The sequence below is a fragment of the Eubalaena glacialis genome, chromosome 17 (genome assembly GCF_028564815.1).
Source record: "Eubalaena glacialis isolate mEubGla1 chromosome 17, mEubGla1.1.hap2.+ XY, whole genome shotgun sequence".
Classification (NCBI taxonomy): domain Eukaryota; kingdom Metazoa; phylum Chordata; class Mammalia; order Artiodactyla; family Balaenidae; genus Eubalaena; species Eubalaena glacialis.
In genome coordinates this window covers 59,435,198-59,456,826 of record NC_083732.1, presented here as the reverse complement: position 1 = coordinate 59,456,826, position 21,629 = coordinate 59,435,198, and the positions used below count along the sequence as shown (strand labels likewise).

Genomic DNA, 21,629 nt, shown 5'->3' with positions numbered 1-21,629 from the left:
ATATTGAGGAAGAATCAATAGGACTTCATAACCAATTGGAGGATGTTAGCCAAAAGTGAAGGGAGAAATTAAGATTACTCTTACGATTTTGACTTGAGAGCTGGAGAGTAGAATTTATCAAGGTACAAAATATAGGAAGAAGAGCATATTTGCTGGAGAGAAAGATCATGATGGTGGAGAATGGTTGGTTTGGGGCATGCTGAGCTTGAGGAAGTATGAGACATCCTGGGGAGGATACCCAATAAGCAGTTAGATGTAAGGGTCTGGAGCTGTCAAGGGAGATTTTAACTGAATTATTGAGAAGAATAAAAGAATATCAACTGAGAGAGAAAGAGTTCTGAGGATTGTTGAAGCCTGAAGAATGGGGACATTTTACAGCAAGGAAAGAAAAGCCTGTGGCAGACGCCATGACAGAATCACCAGGAAAATAGAAAATTAGAGAATGATGTCCCAGAAGCAAGTAGGAAGACTTGAAGTATCAAGGGGTCAATGTCAAAGCTGTACTGTTTAAACAAGAGATGTTGACCTCGATGGGAGTTGTTTCATTGTTAATGTTGGAGTGCTATCCTGATTGCTACGGTTTCCGGGAGTACATTGAGTCCTAGGGAAGCAGCCAGGTGATTGTAGACCCTCTTTCTCTTTCCCTTCCCTGCTAAGCTTGTTGCAAAAGAGTATCTGATGATAGCTAGAAGGCTCACAAATTAGGAAATCGTGTGTGTGTGTGTGTGTGTGTGTGTGTGTGTGTGTGTGTAAGATGGAGGGAGACTTGAATGGGAAATAACCAGTTGAGGTGGAGAAAGAGAGGGATGATTAAGGCAACATAATCATTAGAGACAGAAGAACATAGGATCCAAAAACCTAAGTGAGGAAATTAGCCTTGGACATTAAACAGTTGTTTAATCAGCAATCTATAAAGTATCTACCTCATGTTAGTCAAGGTTTTTGTTTTATTCATGTACAAGGAAGGGGATCAAAAATATGCTGAAGTGAAAGAAAATGGACTCGTAAAATTTTTTATGTATAAGAAAATAATATATATATTTGTCTTGCCAGAGGCAGTATATTTTAAAAAATCATTTGCAAGCAAAAAAAATTATGGAAATGAAATTTTGCAGTTCTGTATCCAGTGAACTTGCTACTTTTGTTTTTACTCTGCTATATTTTATGATTCTGCCCTTGTTTTGGCACTTTGTGAGAAATGTCTTTTGAGCCAGGAGAATACTATAGTTTGTTTTTGAAATGAAAAGACATAGGTTTAAAAACTAGGAATTTTGAATGTATAAGAAAATTCAGGGCTTCCCTGGTGGCGCGGTGGTTGAGAGTCTGCCTGCCAATGCGGGGGACACGGGTTCGAGCCCTGGTCTGGGAAGATCCCACATGCCGCGGAGCAAATAGGCCCGTGAGCCACAATTACTGAGCCTGCGCGTCTGGAGCCTGTGCTCCGCAACAAGAGAGGCCGTGATGGTGAGAGGCCCGCGCACAGAGATGAAGAGTGGCCCCCACTTGCCGCAACTAGAGAAAGCCCTTGCCCAGAAACGAAGACCCAACACAGCCATAAATAATAAATAAAGAAATAAATACAGTGTAAATGCTATGTAAATAGTTGAAAAAAAAAAAAAAAAAAAAAGAAAATTCAAAGTTAAGTATAACCATCCCTTAATTTGTGAACCCCGAGATCAGTGTTTAGGTGTTTTTAAAGAATTACTACATGTCAAGTTTGAGTCCTTTTGGAAACCCCTGCCATTCTTGAATCATGCAGTGTGATGATGCATTTGAAAAAAGATCAAGGTATTTAGAATTAACAGAAATATGTTTAAGATGTTTTAAATCAAATCTGGATAATTGTGAACTACAAATAAGGGGACCTATATAATTACTCTGAGTACCATGAAGTCTTTATAATTGTTTAAAGATCTGTGAAGATGCAGACCTCTAACAAATATGTTGATGTAACCTCAGTATTTGTGGGATTACAGGAGAAGTAAAATAAAACTAAAGAATGTCTTTATTTAGAAGATACTTACAAATTGACTGAATACACAGTTGGGTTGCATGTGAAACTGATACAGAATTAGACAACAGTAATATATAGCACCATTACCTGAACTGCTGCTGAAGCACACAGGCAAATGGGGTTGGTGTGTCACATAATTATAAGAGAGGTAAGAGAAGGGAGAGGTTAGTGTTTAAGTGAGAACAGTCATGAAAGGGTATGGAAATTGTGTAACTTAATTATATTCTCTCCTTCCTTCAGCATCTAGCCTGGGTAGCTAGGTCAGTAGTGAAGAGTTAGGGGGTCCAGAGGAAATGGATGAGCATGATGTGTGAAAGTGCCAATGATGAGACCTTGATGGGAAACCTGGAGATGATAAATGATTGTTACTGTTCCAACTAAAAATAATATTCAAATTTAGGGACTATTCTGATTACACTTAAAAGAAACCAGAAATGTTCTAAATCATGTATTGTGTTAGAGCTATTTTACTTTAGGTTTGATCTTTAGCAAACTAGCAAATGGGTTAGGGATCATTGAAGGAGCCTATCATATTCTTTATTTTGGAGTAGAGGTTGCACTACAGTCAAGGAAGCGTAATAATGAAGGGGGCACTTGGGTAGTTTTCCCGGTGCTAATAGTATGTATTTATGTGGTGAGGAAAGAGAGGGCACACTATAATTTGGGAGATAGTTTAGACTGCTTAATAAAGTGTATAAATGTAGCAAACACTTAATGCATACCTTTCTTACACTATGCAGGGGCAGATGTGTGTTTTTAGGAAAAAATGCAAGGGAATACAATGTGGTAAGAATTGTGACAGCGATGCACTGGGTACTCAGGGAACCCATGGATGTCAGCTAATGTGCACTTGGAGATGCGTGAGTCTTAAGATTTCCTAGAGAGTATATTATTATCTGAAATGATCCCAAAGGGAGGAGTAGGGTGAGTAAGAGCAAGAGGGAAAAGGACATTCATAGCAGACAGTCAGCTGAGCGTTGGCACATAAAGTTTGAGAGTGGAATCCTGGAAGATGAGGATGGAGAATCCATAAGCTGGGCAGACACTTGTTTTAGAATATTCTCTAGTGGCAGCAAGGGAGTAAAGTGAGGTGGTTCTTAAACTGAAGCCTGCATCAGAATCATCTGTAAAAACACTGATTGCTGGGTCCTCCCCTAGAGTTTCTGATTTGGTAGGTTGGAAGTAATGCCCTAAAACTTGCCTTTTTAGCAAGTTTCGAGGTAATGCTCCCATGGCTGGCTCAGAGACTACACTTGGGGAATCACTGCTACAGTGTAATAATTATGTTGTCTCTGTCGCTAATTCGGGAGTAGAAGGCTTTGCCTTTAGTAAAAGACACGTTTTAATATCCTCTAAGCATATTAGGATATTGTGAAGAAATGTGTATTTTCCCCCACGTCCCTCATTAATTATCAATATCAAAATCACTAATCATATATCTGATATGGACTCTACTAAGTTGACCATGGTAGGATACACTGGCTGTCAGGTCAGGCTTCTAATGCTCCCAACTCTCTGCTGACCCCTTTTCTGCCTCCTTCATTTTCTCATAACTCCCTCTTCCTAATTCTCTAAGATTCCAAGTATTCTGGCACATACGGTATTCTAATTTATAACTGTGTCTTGATATCTTAGAATCTAATTCCCTTATGTTTTGATTTTGTGGATAAAGGTTTTGACAAAAGATTCTGATTGAAATGTGGCTTCTACATGAGTAGAAGCATTGTAAACCTTTATTTTGGACCAGACTTTGAAGGCAAGAGCAGGGGAGTGTTAACTGACAGAAAAGCGGGATCATGGTGACTACTCAGGCGGAGAGGGGCCTTCTGTTGTCGTTGTCTACAGCTGGCTCAAGAATGGAGATCAATCAGCTATTCTAACTTACTCTTTGACAAGGGGTGAGCCTCATTTTCTGAGCCCCAGTGTCCTTATCTGTAAAAACTAAGGGAGTCTATGAAACCATTGCTCTAACATTCTGGGATTCTGAATGCCTTCAGAAATCACTGCTTTTTGTTATTCCAGCCTAGCCCCTCTTCTCAAACTCTGGGTGGGAATGGCTATTCCAATATTCTCTTAACAATCCTATGTCGCAGATAAATATTTGCATTTTACCATTGAAAAGATAAGCTCAGAATGGTTCAGAAGCCTACCCAAGGACACACAGTATGAAGCAGAGCTGAGTCTAATTCCTGTGTTTCTTTAACCATACCTTTCTGCTTCTCTTGGAGAAAAGAAAATAACAAAAATCACATTATTAGATAAGTTTTAGAATCTGTCTTTTTTTTGGGGGGGTGGGCAGGGGTAAGGTCTTCACTTTCAGTTGGCATTCTTTGAAAGAGTACTTTCTTGAGCTGGTTTCTTCCCTGAAGAGGGACCTTGCCTTGGGGGCCATTCTACAGAAGGTTAACAGGTTACTGCCTGCTGGAGAAAGCTTATTGTCCTAAAGTAGCTTGACATTCAAAGAGCTGCTCCTAGCCAGTTAATAACCTGATCAGAACTTGATAAGGTTAAAGAATAGTTCCTTAGAGGGACCACAAACCGGCCCTCTTGTCCCCTTATCAGAAGACAGACAGACAATTGAGACAATTGAGATGTGATTACCTGCTGAATCTCTCGATTCTTATGCTTTCTTCTCAATAAAAGCCATCTCTGCAAGAGAGCTGGCTATATTTTGATGCACCTATGACTGGGATAAAACATTTGCCAACTGATTTTAGTTTTAGGGGGTTGTATCTAAAAGCTTGGTCTCACCAGCTCCACAGTTTAATTGGCTGAGGTCAGCTAGTCAAGAACTTGGCGTTCTAATAGAGGCTCAATATATATGAATTGGATGATTGACATATCCCAGGTGGCTGGGGTCTCTGAGAGTAAGAGGGAGGGCTCAGTAACGTTAGCTTCTCTTCTGTGAAAGGCACCATGTGCTTACTAGTAATAATGAAGACTTATTTAGCACTTTGCTTCTGGTTAAGTCTTTTCAACCGCTTATGAAGTAGATACATGACTGTGAGAAACAAGTAAACTGAGTCCTAGAGAAGTTAAATCACTTGTTCAAAATCTGGTAGTGGAGTTGATACAGGAACATGTGTCTGGTGACAACCCATGTTCATTGTTCCTGCGCTATATGCTTCCTGGAATGCTTTTCAATTTGTTTGAAAGAGGGATCACTTTATAAATTTGTGGAACAGGTAAGCTAAAAGTTGAAACTATTTTTGCATTTTACGAAGACATTTATATTAACTACTTTTAGCATTTAAAATCATTTAAAGATAAACAAATTTCTTGATGAAATGCTAAAGATTATCTAGGAAGGTGGTGGTATAATGGAGCAACCTGATAGGTTACTATTGACCAAGTGACAGCCCTTTTCAGTTCTCTTAATGAGCCAGCATTGATGATAATGAGGATAATTGGGCGATTCTTTTCTATTAAATTTTTTTGTGTGTGAATGATACATAAATCTTTATTGAAGTATAGTTGATTTACAGTGTTTAGTTTCAGGTGTACAGCAAAGTGATTTAGCTATATGTACATATATATCTATTTTTTTCAGATTCTTTTCCCTTATAGGTTATTCCAAAATATTGAGTATAGTTGCCTGTGCTAACCCTAACCCTATACAGTAGGTCCTTGTTGGTTACCTGTTTTATATATAGTAGTGTGTATATGGTAATCCCAAATTCCTAATTTATCCTTCCCCTCCCTTTCCCCTTTGGTAACCACAGGTTTGTTTTCTATGTTTGTGGGTCTATTTCTGTTTTGTTTATAATTTCATTTGTTCATTTTTTTTTAGATTCCACATATAAGCGATATCATATACTTGTCTTTGTCTGGCTTACTTCACTTAGTTTGATAATCTCTAGGTCCATCCATGTTGCTGCAAATGGCATTATTTCATTCTTTTTTTATGGCTGATTTATATTCCATTGTATAAGTATACCACATCTTTTTTTTAAAATATTTGCTACCATTCATACTTTAAAAAAATATATTTATTTATTTATTTGGTTGCATGCGGGTCTTAGTTGCGGTAGGTGGACTCCTTAGTTGTGGCAGGTGGGCTCCTTAGTTGTGGCATGTGACCTCTTAGTTGTAGCATGCATGTGGGATCTAGTTACCTGACCAGGGATCGAACCAGGGCCCCCTGCATTGGGAGTGCGGAGTCTTAACCACTGTGCCACCAGGGAAATCCCTATACCACATCTTTTTTATTCATTCATCTTTCTATGGACATTTAGGTTGTTTCCATGTCTCGGTTATTGTAAATAGCGCTTATGTGAACACTGGGGTGCATGTATCTTTTTAAATTATGGTTTTCTCCAGATCTATGCCCAGGAGTGGGATTGCGGGATTATATGGTAGTCCTATTTTTAGTTTTTTAATGAACCTCCATACTGTTCTTCATAGCGGTTGTACCAATTTAAATTCCCACCAACAGTGTAGGAGGGTTCCTTTTTCTCCACACCCTCTCCAGCATTTATTGTTTGTAGACTGTTCATTGATGGCCATTCTGATCAGTGTGAGGTAATACCTCATTGTAGTTTTGATTTGCATTTCTCTAATAATTAGTAATGTTGAGCATCTTTTCATGTGCTTTTTGGCCATCTGTATGTCTTTTTTTGGAGAAATGTCTATTTAGGTCTTCTGCTCATTTTTTGATTGGGTTGTTTGCTTTTCTTGATATTGAGTGGTATGAGTTTTTTATATTTTAGAGATTAATCCCTTGTCAGTTGTATCATTTGCAAATATTTTCTCCCATTCTGTACGTTGTCTTTTCATTTTGTTTATGGTTTCCTTTGCTGTGCAAAGGCTTTTAAGTTTAATTAGGCCTCATTTGTTTATTTTTATTTCCATTACTCTAGGAGATGGATTCAAAAGATATTGCTGTGATTTACGTCAAAGAATGTTCTGCTTATGTTTTCCTCTAAGAGTTTTATAGTATCTGGCCTTACATTGAGGTCTTTAATCCATTTTGAGTTTATTTTTGTGTGCGGTGTTAGGGAATGTTCTAATTTTGTTCTTTTACATGTAGTTGTCTGGTTTTCGCAGCACCACTTACTGAAGAGGCTGTCTTTTCTTCACTGTATATTCTTGCCTCCTTTGTCATAGATTAATTGACCTTAGGTGTGTGGGTTTACTTCTGGGCTTTCTATCCTGTTCCATTGATCTGTATTTCTGTTTTGTGCCAGTACCATACTATTTTTTTTGAAGTATAGTTGATTTACAATGTTATGTTAATTTTTGTTGTATAACAAAGTGATTTAGTTATATATATATATATATATATATATATATATATATATATATACTTTTTTATATCCTTTTCCATTATGGTTTATCACAGGATATTGAATATAGTTCCCTGTGCTGTACAGTAGGACCTTTTTGTTTATCCATTCTATATATACTCGTTTGCATCTGCTAACCCCAAACTCCCACTCCATCCCTCCCCCAGTACCATATTTCAAATACTGTAGCTTTGTAGTATAGTCTGAAGGCAGGGATCCTGATTCCTCCAGCACCGTTTTTCTTTCTCAAGATTCTTTTGGCTATTTGGGGGCTTTTGTGTTTGCATACAAATTAAAAAAATTTTTATTCTAGTTCTGTGAAAAATGCCATTGGTAATTTGATAGGGATTGCATTGAATCTGTAGATTACCTTGGTAGTACAGTAATTTTGACAATACTGATTCTTCCAATCCAAGAACATGGTATATCTTTCCATCTGTTTGTATCATCTTCGACTTCTTTCATCAGCATCTTATAGCTTTCAGAGTACAGGTCTTTTGCCTCCTTAGGTAAGTTTATTCCTAGGTATTTTATTCTTTTTGATGTGATGGTAAATGGGATTGTTTCCTTAATTCCTCTTTCTGATCTTTTGTTGTTAGTGTATAGAAATGTGACAGATTTTTGTGTATTAATTTTGTATCCTGCAACTTTACCGAATTCATGGATGAGCTCTAGTAGTTTTCTGTAGTAGCATCTGTAGGATTTTCTATGTATAGTATGAAGTCATCTACAAATAGTGACAGTTTTACTTCTTATTTTCGAATTTGGATTTGTTTTATTTCTTTTTCTTCTCTGATTGCTGTGGCTAGGACTTCCAAAACTATGTTGAATAAAAGTAGCGAGAGTGGACATGCTTGTCTTGTTCCTGATATTTAGAGAAAATGCTTTCAGCTTTTACCTTTGAACATGACGTTAGCTGTGGGTTCTTTTCTATTAATTTAAATTGGGTATACTGTGAACTATTTCCTATCTTTTCAGTCTGTAAACAAAGTTCAGATAAAGGTAAGCAATAGCTTATTGCATTGTGCTGAGGAAAACAAGTAATAACAGCATATTTCAAATAGTTCTTAAAGGAGATGTTTTGTTGAATTAGTAAACACTTTCACTGACCAACCTGTGTGTGTGTGTGTGTTCACAACCCTACAAGGCCTCTGTCAGGCATGTAGAAGTTCTCTTAAACTAATTAAAAACTGTACACATAGATCTGGAAGAAACCTAATTGATTCTGTTTCTTCTCTCCCTCTCCCATCAACCCCAACAAATGTGCATATTGAGGCTTATGAAGGAAGTGCTTCCCCAAAGTCATACAATTTGTCAGTAGCAGGGTGGCCTAAGTGTCTGAGTTACTGACGCCAATGGAATATTCTTTTCATTATACTGTTCCCTAAAAATAAACCATGTGATGTAGACAAAACTATTATGCACAGTTACAAACCTGAATATTAGAAAAATCTCAAAGTTTCTTTGACTATTTTTTAAATGAATGGTCAGTTTAAGTGTTTAAATCCCATTAAGGATTGCAAGACATTTGATTTTCTAAAGAGAGAAATCAATTTGTGGAAAATCACTTTAAGAGAACACTGAGGACTTCACTGGTGACACAGTGGTTAAGATTCTGCCTGCCAATGCAGGGGACACGGGTTCGATCCCTGGCCCGGGAAGATCCCGCATGCTGCTGAGCAACTAAGCCCATGCGCCACAACTACTGAGCCTGTGCTGTAGAGCCCGCGAGCCGCAAGTACTGAAGCCCACACGCCTAGAGCCCATGCTCCACAACACGAGAAGCCACCGCAATGACAAGCCCGCGCACCGTGACGAAGAGTAGCCCCCACTCACCGCAACTGGAGAAAGCTCGTGCACAGCAATGAAGACCCAACACAGCCAAAATAAATAAATAAGTTTATAAAAAATAAAAAATTAAAAAAAATAAAAGAGCACTGAATTGGAAGGAACTCTGAGCTGTGATTTGAGCTTTTGCAGTAACTGGGTTTGCAAGCTTAGACAAATACATAACAGACGCTGGAATAATAACCTTCTAGTTCTAATAATTCTCAAGAGTATCTATAAAGAAATTACTGGGTAACACAGTATTATCTGCTATTGGCTATTCACTTCTTTAATATTGATCTCTTTGTGACTTTATATGAATTTTAAAGTCTAGTTTCTGCTGTGTTCAATCTCTCCTTCCAACCCTTATCTCTACTTGGTTTACAGGAATATGCATACTTTTATATCTTATAGAAAGACAAAAAATGAGACATAAGAGCTTCAGTGTAGTTTATAATAAATTGGTGCCTAATTTGGAAATGGAGCTCTTTATAATTTAAGTATTTTTGTACAAATGAGGTGGACTCTGTTTCAGTGTTTATTCTAACCTGAAAGAGATTTAATATTAAATTTGTTAGTCATTCAGTAGATAAATCTATTGTCATCTGTTGTGTCAAGTACCCATACCCTGTGAATACTGAATAGAAAAAGACACGCTCTGTCTTTTTCATGGGCTCTCCATTTAATAGGGTGATTATAATGAACATAGTTATTAACGACTATGAGAAGAATTATTGTCATGGGTGTCTGGGTGCTGGGAGATTATGGGGAGTTTTAAGGAAACTTCATGGCTAGGGTGAAAGGTACACATGGTGATGAAGTGAGGATAGTAGATGGGTATGTCTATCAAGAAAGATCTTGTGTTTGAAAATCGAGGGTTTGAACTGATTCTGGAAGTGAAAAGGAGCCATTGAAAAATTTTAAAGCAAGAAAAAGACATGACTAACTTGTGTTTTTGAAAGATCACAGAGGTCCTCATGTAGCTGCAGTCGAGCAATCTTAGTTTGAGCATTATGACTTGAAGCACCAGTATGGTTAAACCATCAAGGATTGAAGATGTAGGCCAGATTGGAGATACTGTTAACAACTTCAGTTACGGTTATTCACCTTCACACTGCAGATGTTTAATATACTGGTCTAGGGTAGCAATGCCATGACTACTTGTTGCAAGATAGACCCTTTTTAAATTGTATTGGGTAACTTCTAGAGAAAACTCAAAGGGTACTCTTTCTTGCTATTTGATCTGGATGACAAATTATATCAAATAGATATCCTAAGAGCTAGGATGTATATTTTCCTCCCTGTGGTAAACATGGCTATGTGATTTTCAATACTACTTATAAAATATTTAAAAATTTTAAATTATGATACTAATATTTGGAAAGTTAAAAGTCTGTTCGGATATTTAATAGAGGAAATCTTTTTTAAGCTTACATTTAATTTTCTTGTGGGTTTGGTAGCTCTCTTGAATGAGCCTATTATTTCAGGATAGACCCAAGTTTGACAGCATCATTCTCTGTTAAAGGCAGATGCTACCTTGTGCTCTGTTTCCCTTTGTTTAAGTAAGGCATCTATTTTGCACTTTAGTTTTTAAAGTGCTTTCCTGTACATTCTCTCATTTGTTCCTGACAATCCTATGAGGGAGATAGTATTATCCCTATTTACAGAGCAGATAACAGAAGTTCTGAGAAGTCCACTTACAAGCCTAAGTGTTGCCTGCCACTACATGGCACAGTGAAGGCTGTATCTACTTTTATCATCAAAGTTACCTTCACAAACAGAGCTGGGTAAAGATATCAGACCATAGGACTAGATATAAACATGATGCAGGTTTTAGCCAAAACATTATTTTGTAAAATTATTTTTTTCTTTTCAGTCAACCCCTTCACTGACAAGTCAATGCCACACATAATCAAGAAATTAAAAGCTTATTAAAATAGGGTGGAATTTTGACCTATTACTAACTGATAAGGAGTCACCCTTTTTGATTTATCAATATACTGTGAAAAACATTGAAGTAAAACATTGAAGTAATATTATCCCTATGTTGAAATAACTAAATTTCAGAGTCCTCAAATTCATTTGATATTTGTCTTACGCACACAGCCAGATGGTGTGTATAAGACATCACTATGCCTCTCTAAGTTTAATGCTACCATTTGGTGTTTTAAAAATGAAATTCTTTTCTTTTTTCCTTTTTCCTTCATGTACTCCATGGATTTCCATCATTCTCTAGGCATCATAGTCAACATACTATGACCAGTGGCAAAATCAGTCCTGTCACCTTTTTTGGTAGGACCCTTGAGGTGAGAATAGCTTTCAAATTTTTCATTGGTTGGAAAAATTCGAAAAGAATAGTATTTTATGACGCACAAAAATGATACTAACTTTAAGTTTCAGGGTTTGTGAATAAATTTTTATTGGAAAACAGTCATGCTTAATCACCTACATATTGTCTGTGGGTACTTTTGTTCTACAACAGAGGTGAGTGGTTTAGACAGAGACGGTGTAGCCCACAAAGCCTAAAATACTTTCTATCTGGCCTTTTACAGGAAAAGTTTGCCTATTCCTGCTCTTGCCTATTTGGAGGGTGAAGGGATTCAGAGAGTCTCCTTGTTTTCCTTGGATGGAGGTTGAGTGGAGGGCAAGACATATATTAGCTTACATATGCTTTTCTGTTTAGTTGGGTGGAGAGATTTGCATTTTCCAACATTTGGAAAAATTCAACTAAGTCTTTCTTAGGTCTGAAATTTATTAACCTGCCTTGGTTCCACCTTAATATGAAAGGGAGACAACTTACCAAAACAGGAAAAGCACAAGGAGTAACCAAGATGAGAGATCTGCTACTGGTAGGAATTTAAAATCTGATAAGAGATATTAATTTGGTTTATAATTTTTAAAACTTTTTTCATTACTATCACATTTCTTTCCTATTTTATTCTGAGGTAGTTGTCCTTCTCTCTCATCCCCTTTAGATGTGGGGGAAAAAGCCCTTTAAACACCTAGCTTTGTATTCCCAGCAAACGTGTCCAAGTTTTAATTTCAGTTGTTTTGAGAATGATTTCAAATATCTATCACTTGAACATATGAGAAATGAAGCCAACATTTTTATAGTTCCTTATTATTTGACCACATGATTTTACACAAGCCTCAATGTTTCTTCAGATTTCTTTGTGTGGGTGGGCAAGATATAATTTTTAAAATAGTCAGACATCACAGTGAAGCTCCCAGCAACATATTTTACAAATTTGAGGGTTTTTTTTTTAAGAAGTGTTGTAACACTTTAAGTTAAAATAAATCAGGAGAAAACAATTTTTGATAGCATATATATTCTGTGAAGTTGAAATAAAGGGCACTTTTGGCATATAAAACAGAATTCTATAATTATCTGAAAAGCAATGTATACATTTCTGGATTGAGTCCATTCATCCTACCTAATTGCAATTTGAGAATTAAAATTACTCCCAGGCCACGATTTTTCCCATCCTTGTGGTCACTGCCCTAACGGCCATGACGGACCATGTTTAGTGCACTTCATAAATTGAACATCTTTATAGTGCTTGGAAGGGGGTGCTGCATGTTTGACGCAGTATTTGTTGAAGGTTAGGCTTATTTGGCTCTAGAAAGTAATACACATTTTATGTGGTACCTTTTAAGCTTTTCTTTTTGTTCTCATCTTTAATTTGATACTCTGAACAAAGATCTGATATAGGTAAGTCAGATATTTTCTCCTCCTATCTGATGGTGAAGGGAGTAGGGCACAAACAGCATGTAATTTCCGCCCCCGCAAATTCAAACTTACATTTAGATCTCAGTTTTCCTAAATCCTGGCTCTGAATGTTTGAAGTAGATGACTTTCCATGTAGGTACTCAACAAATGATTGTATTCAGTTTGTTTAGCCGTATGACCTAAACAAGGGTAAAGCTACTATGTTTACTGTAGACAGTGGTCTTTGGATAATGCCTTTCATTTAACTAGTACATTATGTATGTATGTATATATATATATATGTATACATATACACACATATGTATATAATTAAAATTTATTATATGAATGTATAGGATATATAACTAAAATAATTATACATATATATACCCATACACATACAGTGTCTTGGTACCTTATTTGAGCTTCCTTCCATCCGCCATCTTGGACTATCCTAGTTGGCAAATTTTTATACTCATAATAGCTCACGGTCTTTTCTCAGATATTATGCTGAGATCTTTGCCTCTATTAAGCCTCTGACTTCTCTCAACTCTGAGATAGGGCCTGATGTTACCTCCTTTTTAAAGGTGAGGATACTGAGGCAAAGGTAGCTCTACTGACTTGCTGATGGTCACACAACAGTAAGGGAGCCAAGATTGTAACCTCAGACCTGCTAACCACTGTACTATTTGAAAGGCCACTATATTCTCAACATAGTTCTTATTCCCTGCCTTGGCTCTTGTTTGAAATGTCCTGTTCCGCACTTGACATAGTTGAATTTCACTCTATGCTAACTCTCCTAACTAATAAAGGCAATCTTCATTTAAATCCACTCTGGTGGGTTTTACACAGACTTCTACCCTGGATCTTCTCTTAATTTAGTGAAATTAATGCTGGTTTACTGCATCATCATTCAAATAGCTCAGTTGTAAGTATGAAACACCGAGTCCTGAAACCTCTGAATCTGTCCTTTATTTTCTTTAGGCTGAAATATAATGAAGCTTCTGATGAGCTGCATGTAACTAGACCCTACTAGAAAAAATGTAATTTTAGATTTTAGGTCATAAGTTTTCATCAGCCCCTACTCTAATGGGATTACTGCAATAGTACACGTTAGAAAGGCATGATTTGTGTAACATAAAGCTTAAAAACTTTATTTAGGGATATTTATAAACCATTGCAAGTTTTGAGAAGGAATGTTAAACAGCAGTATTTGAAGTTGTTAGAGAAGCCTAAAAATATTTAAACAATTTTAAGAAACCTCATGTGAAGTTGCAGTCTAGTACTTTCCATGTGAAAAAACTGCTAAAAGTCTAATTTCAAATGTCTTTTGGAACAACCTGTCCCTTTAATTTCTGTCCAAATTTTAGCATACACTGAGCCGAGAAACCTCTAGGGTTTTCCAGGGGTTGACTTGATGCTCTTTGATCCTTGCAAGTGCTAACTGAAGACTGAATCTCCCCCCAGCCGCCCACCACGGGTGTGTATGCCACGTTCCGAAGGAGGTGCCAGGAGGCTGACACTGAAGGGCAATTAGAGAGCAAGAAGCGGTCAGATGGTCACGGTGTGCTGAGGAGCCTGCAGCCCACAGCCCTGGTGCCCAGGAAATAACTTAGGTCCCTCAGTGTGTGGCTGAGGCCCTCTCCACCTCACCGATTCTTTCCTTTCTCTAATAATTGATCATAACCTATAGAATTACGGGCTCACAGTTGGGTTGAACAGAGGTTGATTTTTCTCTGTTTTTCATTTAAGGTTTTCATTTTTTTGTTTATATTATTAGCCACACTGAGATATTCAAATAAGAGGTGGTTTTTGTCATCTAGATTTTGCTGGGGAGATAAATAAAACTCTCGGTGCGTCAAGGTCCTGAGAGCTGCGGCAGCAAAGGAAGAGGCAGGCGAGGGGGATAACTGTGGATCTTTCTCTTCTCTCAGCTCATCTTCTCCTCCACCCAGTGTGTTGGTTCTGTTGATTGACTGTAACTCCTTTTCCCATGGCTGTCAGCTCTTGGAGCATGGGGCTCTCAGTGGTTTTCCTTACCTCCACTCTACTCCTGCTTTCAGGTAGCTTGATTTCCTGAAAATACCCTCTCCCCAGTTCACTGTATAGACTTGAGCGTAGTTACATTATTACCTTGTTGCCTGCCTGGGTACCTTTCCTATTAGTAGACAGAATATCCTGAAGTGCAGGAACTCTGCTTTTTCATCCGTCCCTCTAGCTATCATCATGGCGCCTGGCCCCGAGGGGCTGTTATCTGTCAAAATGAGGGAACAAACCAGATACCATTTTGATCACGTTATTCTCATGTGCAATCTATGGGGACCTCTTACTGCTAGTTAGACCAAGCCCTAATTTGAACTTAACTTCATTTTTGTTCATTTTAATTGTTACTTCAATATTTAAAACCACAAGTAATTTATAATTTTACCTCCTTTTTTGAAACTAAATAAAACAAGAGGTGAAATCCTCCACCCACAGCCACCTCATCCATCTAACCTCCAGTTCGTTCCTGCCCCTCTTCATGGATGTCATGCCCCATGTGAACCATCGCCGTTGTGTTATGATGGAGGAGTCGCCCTCCCAGGACTCTGCTCTCCCCTCTGTCTCTCTCAAACCTGCTCAGCGGAGGTTCCAAAAACCATAGCACACATGACCTGCCACACTTCAATATTTGCGTTCTCTGTTATAATTGTTTTCAGGTGTTGGACTATTTGTTCCTCCAATAAGATTTGTAGTCCTTTACCAGCAACCATAGATTTTCTTTTTATATTAAAGATATTTATAGTGCATATGAAGCAATCTCATATTAAGCATTCAAATGAGTTTTTAAATATAAAGGAATTGAGTTTTTAAATGGCATTCACTTGGCAAGCACTAAAACTCGACCATGTGTCCGGCACTGTGTTAGAAACAAGGAACTCAAGCTTGAAAAAAAAAAAATAAAGTTTGTAATGGCAGAACAGAAATGGATCTTCTCTGCCTCTCATGTACCCAGCACATGCTTCTAATATCTCCTATGCTATGTTGCGATGCCCTGAAAGTGCCACATGGCCCCCTCTCTTTGGCTTTTCCACCTCCAGGACAGGGAATGGGTGTTACAATTTTATGTTCTCATAAAATGGCACAATACCTGGCACATACTCAATTTTTGGAGAATGTTTGGAATGAACTATTGAACTGAACTAGAGTATAATTTGAGAAATGTTATAATGGAGCTGGTATAGGTACTGTGGAAGGACAAAAGGGGTACCAGGCTGCTTTTCTGTTTCTTGGCCAGAGCAAGCCTCCCTTGCCAAATGACAGCCCCGTCAGGTTGCATTTGGACACAGTTTTACTTGGACAATAATTTTACTTAAACCGATACTGGCAGCCCTCACTTGGTGGATTACAGTTTTGAGTAGGCACTATAAATTTAGAAGCATGTAAATTGGATAAAACAGGGTCTTGTATTTCTGAACAAGGACTTAAAGCCCAGGTTTTTAGAGACAAGACCCATGTTTAGTAAAGTTTGATATACCTGTTTTCTTATTCAGTGTAAAGTTTTGCAAAGTTTTTCAGTCTGTTGAATGATCCCATTGGTGTTTTAAAACTCATTTATTTATAAAATGGACATAAAGATTTTCCTGAAGTGTTAATACAGTGGCTAATACAGTGGCTATTTCTGGGGAGTAGACCTGATGTGTCATCAGGTAAGGAAGACTATTTCTATCTTTTCCTTTAAACCTTCTGTACTGTTTTGAATTTTTATTCGTAATGAGAATGTTTTACGTTTGTATGAAAAAATGAGTTAGTAGAATTGATGTGAATCCCTGAAAAGAAGCAGACTGGCAGTGTAGTTGGTTTTATGTCGCTGTTAGCTTTAAAAAGCTTTCGGCTCGAAGGTGTTTGTGAGTGAACGCATTGTGTCAGTTCAGGCTGCTAAGTATGTGGGCGGCCTGCTTTGGTTTTATGTTGTGGCGAAGGGTGACTGAGACCAGGAAGGTCAGTGGAGCTTCTGACGTCGTTACGGCTTTGCACCAATCAAAGCTTTTATTTAAATGGTTCAATGAATAAAAAAATGTTTAACTTTTTTCCTAATGATTTGGAAAGCACCATTAAACGTATGAAAGCAAAGGACGCTGGCAAGAGATGGTCAAATGATTATTTTGAAGGCTAAGGCAGGTTCAGCATTATCATATAAGGGGTATAACTTCATGCTCCCAAATCTGAAAAAAAATTGGGATGGGATAACATTCCTTTATTCATTCTTGCCTGTTTAAAAATCAAAAGAATTTGTTTTAGAATGTAAATACAGTGGCATTTTCTGTATATTTAAGTAGGTCACAAATGTATATTGAAATATCTTTTTCTCTTTTACTTTTAATACACAAATACATTACAATTAAAAAGATTCATATGACTCAGAAATGTAATTTTTAACATTTCAAAATTCCGCTATTTCCCCTTCCCAAATTAACTTCTTAAGCTACTTCATATACATACACATACACGTGTATATGTGGTTTTATTGCATCATACTCTATATATCCTGCAACTTGCCATTTTTCATTTAATGATGGGGCTCAGAGCTTATTCTCAGTCATTGCTTGTAATTCACCTTGTGCTTTTTCATGGTTGTAGTATTTTATAATTTGAATTCATCAGATTTTTATTGTACTGAAATTTGAGGACAAATAATTAAGCTTTCTTCTAGCCAGATTTATGCCTGAAGAAGTCCTAAGGGACTTTAGAGAGAATGATAGGTATTTCAGAAATTCCACATTCTGTGAACTGGTATTAGGAGCATGTAATGAAATGAGGAAAGGGAGCTACAAGTAACAATAAAGATCAGGAAAGAACCTTGTAAAATTATTTCCAAATGCTTATTGCTATAACTTTTTGGCCAAAAAGCTCGTAGGTGCAGGCCATGTTAAAAAACAAACAAACAAAAAACAATCAGATCTTATACAGAACAATTGACTTGTGAAATGTATAGTCCTGTTTAAAAATATATATATAAATGCATTGTTCTCTTCACCCTTTAGTTCTGTTTTATCCTTTGGAATCTTTATCATTATTTCTTGGAAAATAATTCTGCTAACAGGAAGGGCTGCTTGCTTTTAAAAAAAATGTAGCAAGAAAACCAACAATTTGTGGACATGATGGTCATGTATTTTGACCATGATTAAGAAGCTACTGACCAGCGATAGACCACTGTTTTATAAAAATATAGGTCACAGCATTTAAGACTGCAAATGAACATTTTATAGGGCAATAAACCATTCTTCTGTGTCCACCATCCTCCCCTGAAAGAGCAATAGTGTAATTTGACTATGGACTTTCACCCACACATAGTTGGTTTTCCAATTGTAAATTTGGGTAACATTTTAGAAGTTGAATTAGCTGCTTCGTGGTGGTCACTTAATACATGCAGACATGTTTAGACTCAAAATTGAAAGGTGAAAATTGCCGTTTTCTTTTTATAAGTCTAGAAACTGTGATTATTTATAATGTAATCTATTTTAACAAACTTTTTTAGTGTTTGTATTCTGGCTTTATCTTCTCAATTTTCAAAATTTTGATATTCAATGATTTCATGTTTTGGTTATATTTTTTATTCAATTATATCTTCGGTTGTGGAAGCTAGTTTTTAAAGCTTTTCTGAATCGTTAAATCACCAAATATAGTACTGGCATTCAGAGGCTTGTTAAATGAATAAAAGTGTTGCCAGGGAGTTTTCATAGAGCTTTATGTGCTGTTAATTGCCATCAATTAAATCTGTTACAAGTAATAATGTACTGTAATCTGTTGAAAACCTCTCCTTTCAATTAACCAATTCTCCGACCTTTCCTTCCTTCTCCTTGAAGAGTAGTTTAGAGTTTATTTATTTTCACCCGTACAAACCAATTACCTCTGGCCCAGCTGTTCCTCGCATACAGGGGAATCTGACCTAGAATACAAGCCTGTAAATTATTGCTTCTTTTTACACCTTGTAATGTGAATGGTTTAGTGGAAAAATACATGTTTCTGTTTCTAATCCACTGGTGCTTCTATCTGCAGACTACCGATTATGAGCTAGTCGATTTACATATATTATTGTAGATCCTCACAATAACCTTGTAAAGTCAGTGACATCCCTGTTTTATACAGAGGGAAATAGAGGCTCAGAGAGGCATGTAGCCGTTCACGGGCACACAGCTGGTAAGGGCAGAGCTGGGATTCAAAACCACACCTAGCAGAACTGAAAGCATTTCTCTTTCACCAACTGTTTCCAACGAAATTCAGTTAGTGTGTTATAGAGAAAAGAGAACAGATTTAGAAGGCAGTCCGTTTGGGGGCTTTCAGAACCAACTCAGCCACTACCAGCTTTGTGACTTAGTCTCAGGTTCCTTATTTGCAAAATAGGGGTACCACTGCTCACCCTGATGGATTGTAGTGAAGACTAAGTGGAAATGTATGGCACATTATGGGTTTTCCAAAAAATGACTTAAAGTACCCCTCCTAGTTAAGACACCCTCTGATGAAAGTAAATGCATTAAACAGAATTTTAACTTACTGTCTTGGAACAGAAGATACTGACTAGAGTGTTCCCATTGTGTTTTTCATAGTAGGTCTTTGGAAGAGCAGAACAGATTTCAATCCCACCAGCAACGTAATTTGTAGGGGGAGTGTTTTTCTTTTTAATCCTTCATTTTAATCCCATTTGGAGTTGCAAAAATTTCTGAAGGGTCTCATGCTGCCTTGGGCCCCGGGCTGGAATTTTGTCTTAGCCTATTGATGTGGTGAGTGTTGGAAGAGGTAGGAGTGATTTAGAAGGAGATGGCATGAGGAAACAAATGAGTTGAACACATATTTCTCTGACCACTAGAATTCCAATTGAGCTAACCGGTGAGTTTGTGAAAGTTTTATTTGCAAAACCAGTAAATTTTTGACTGAAATTTTCTTTTTCTCTTTAAAATTGTTTTTAGGATGCAGAATAGAAAACTGTGATTCTTGCTTTAGCAAAGACTTTTGTACCAAGTGCAAAGTAGGCTTTTATTTGCATAGAGGCCGCTGCTTTGAGGAATGTCCAGATGGTTTTGCACCATTAGATGAAACCATGGAATGTGTGGGTGAGTAGTTTTTCATGTAACTTTCAAACTTCAACTTTTATTTTAACACCCGTTTCTTGGGGGAAAAAAATGCATGCTGGATGTATTCATCCTAGAAGCAAATCGGTTCTCTTGTTATTAATTAGAACTGAAAATTATTTAAGTTCTTTGCTGACTTTATGCTGTTGGGCAGTATCATATATTACATTTTGCTTCAAAATTTGTTAGTTTTACATCTAAGTTAAACCACTTAAATGCTGAGAATAATGTTTTTATTATCTATGTAATACATCCATTTCTTAATTATCTTAATAAAATTATTAGTAACCGTTAGAGAAAAACATTTTGTTTAGAAGAAAAACAAGATTTTCAAGCAGTGCCATGTGGTTAGCTAGTCTATCACTATTGTTATGTGTATTAATTATGGAGCTTCTTGCTTAGCCATTTGTATAAAAAAAATTCAATTGGGAAGAGATTTTTTGTGCCAAATGTACTTTGTTGATGATTGACTGAATGTTGCAAAGTGCATTAAAACAATTTTACTTTTACTAAATTTAGATATGTAGAATGCATAATTTAATATACATATATATGCTGTTTGTGAGTAATAATTAGGAATACACATTTTATAAATTTTATATTTTTTGAGTGTTTAAAAAAACTTTGGTAATTTTATACCACTGATTAAAAGGTAAAGATCTGTCAGTACCTACATTTTGATAAATGCCTCAATCTAATCTTAGGTGTGATGGCATCTTCACCACTCCCACCTCTGCCACGTCTGAATTTTATTTGACATGTTATACATCTGATATGGTGTACAACAGAGCAATGTTTTCTAAATGAGGCTTTCCATCTCTTTAAAATGGAGACTTAAATTGAGAACTTTTTCCCTGTAGAAATTTTGAAGTAGTCTGTAATTATGTATTCGGAAGCTTGCAGAGAACACATTTAAATGAGAGGTTTTCGAAGAAATGTGTACACATATTCCTATATATGTGTGAGTTAATACATGCATACAGGCAACACCTTACTGAAAAATAAGAAAGTCACTAGAAGAGCATATTCAAAATGTTGAATTCGCTTTTGAGAGGCAAGACCCACACCTATTACAAATGTTCAGTGGAAATGCTCATGAAACCCTTAACTGTTAACAAATTAACCATAGAGTCCTATGCATTCCACTAAATAAAAATCTTAAATAGCTTTGAAAAATCTAAGAGTTCCCATGACGCCTGCTGAGATCTGGAACGTGGAAATACTAATGGTGTGTGGACTCTAGGCCTGAGTCCTCATCTGCTAGTGTGATGGGGTTTTTAATGGTGAATTTGATGAGGAGGTTTAACTTTGCATATTTTTATGCTTTTATCTCCTCCCCTTCCTCTCATTGCAGGGTATTGGAGAGTAACCTACTTTTCCACTATATGAACTTACAAAAGGGGATGCTAAAAGCTTACATATCTAGGCAAAACATACATTTTCAAATATCTGACCATATTTGTTTACTTTTCAAACTATGGTAATGTGCAGCATCAATTTAGGGAGTAAGAAATATATACTGTGGTGTAAGACACCTTTTAAAAGAATTGAGACAATCAGAAAATGCGAAACACTCCCTATCCTTTTCATCATATACTTACTTCCAAAATAAAACTAGCACACTTGTGAATTTCAGGGGGGGGCATGCAGAATTAACCTGTAAAATTTTGTGTCCTGTCATGGTA

At 36.8% G+C, this 21,629-nt stretch overlaps 1 protein-coding gene across 3 annotated transcripts in view; it reads left to right on the top strand.

Annotated features, from left to right (window-relative positions):
- RSPO2 (R-spondin 2) overlaps nucleotides 1–21,629 on the top strand; it is a 166,133-nt gene that overhangs the window by 76,343 nt on the left and 68,161 nt on the right. For all 3 annotated transcript variants that reach the window (XM_061171843.1, XM_061171842.1, XM_061171841.1), the window contains one exon: nucleotides 19,783–19,926. In XM_061171843.1, the coding sequence (XP_061027826.1) occupies nucleotides 19,783–19,926 (144 nt within the window). The remainder of the gene's footprint in view (nucleotides 1–19,782; nucleotides 19,927–21,629) is intronic.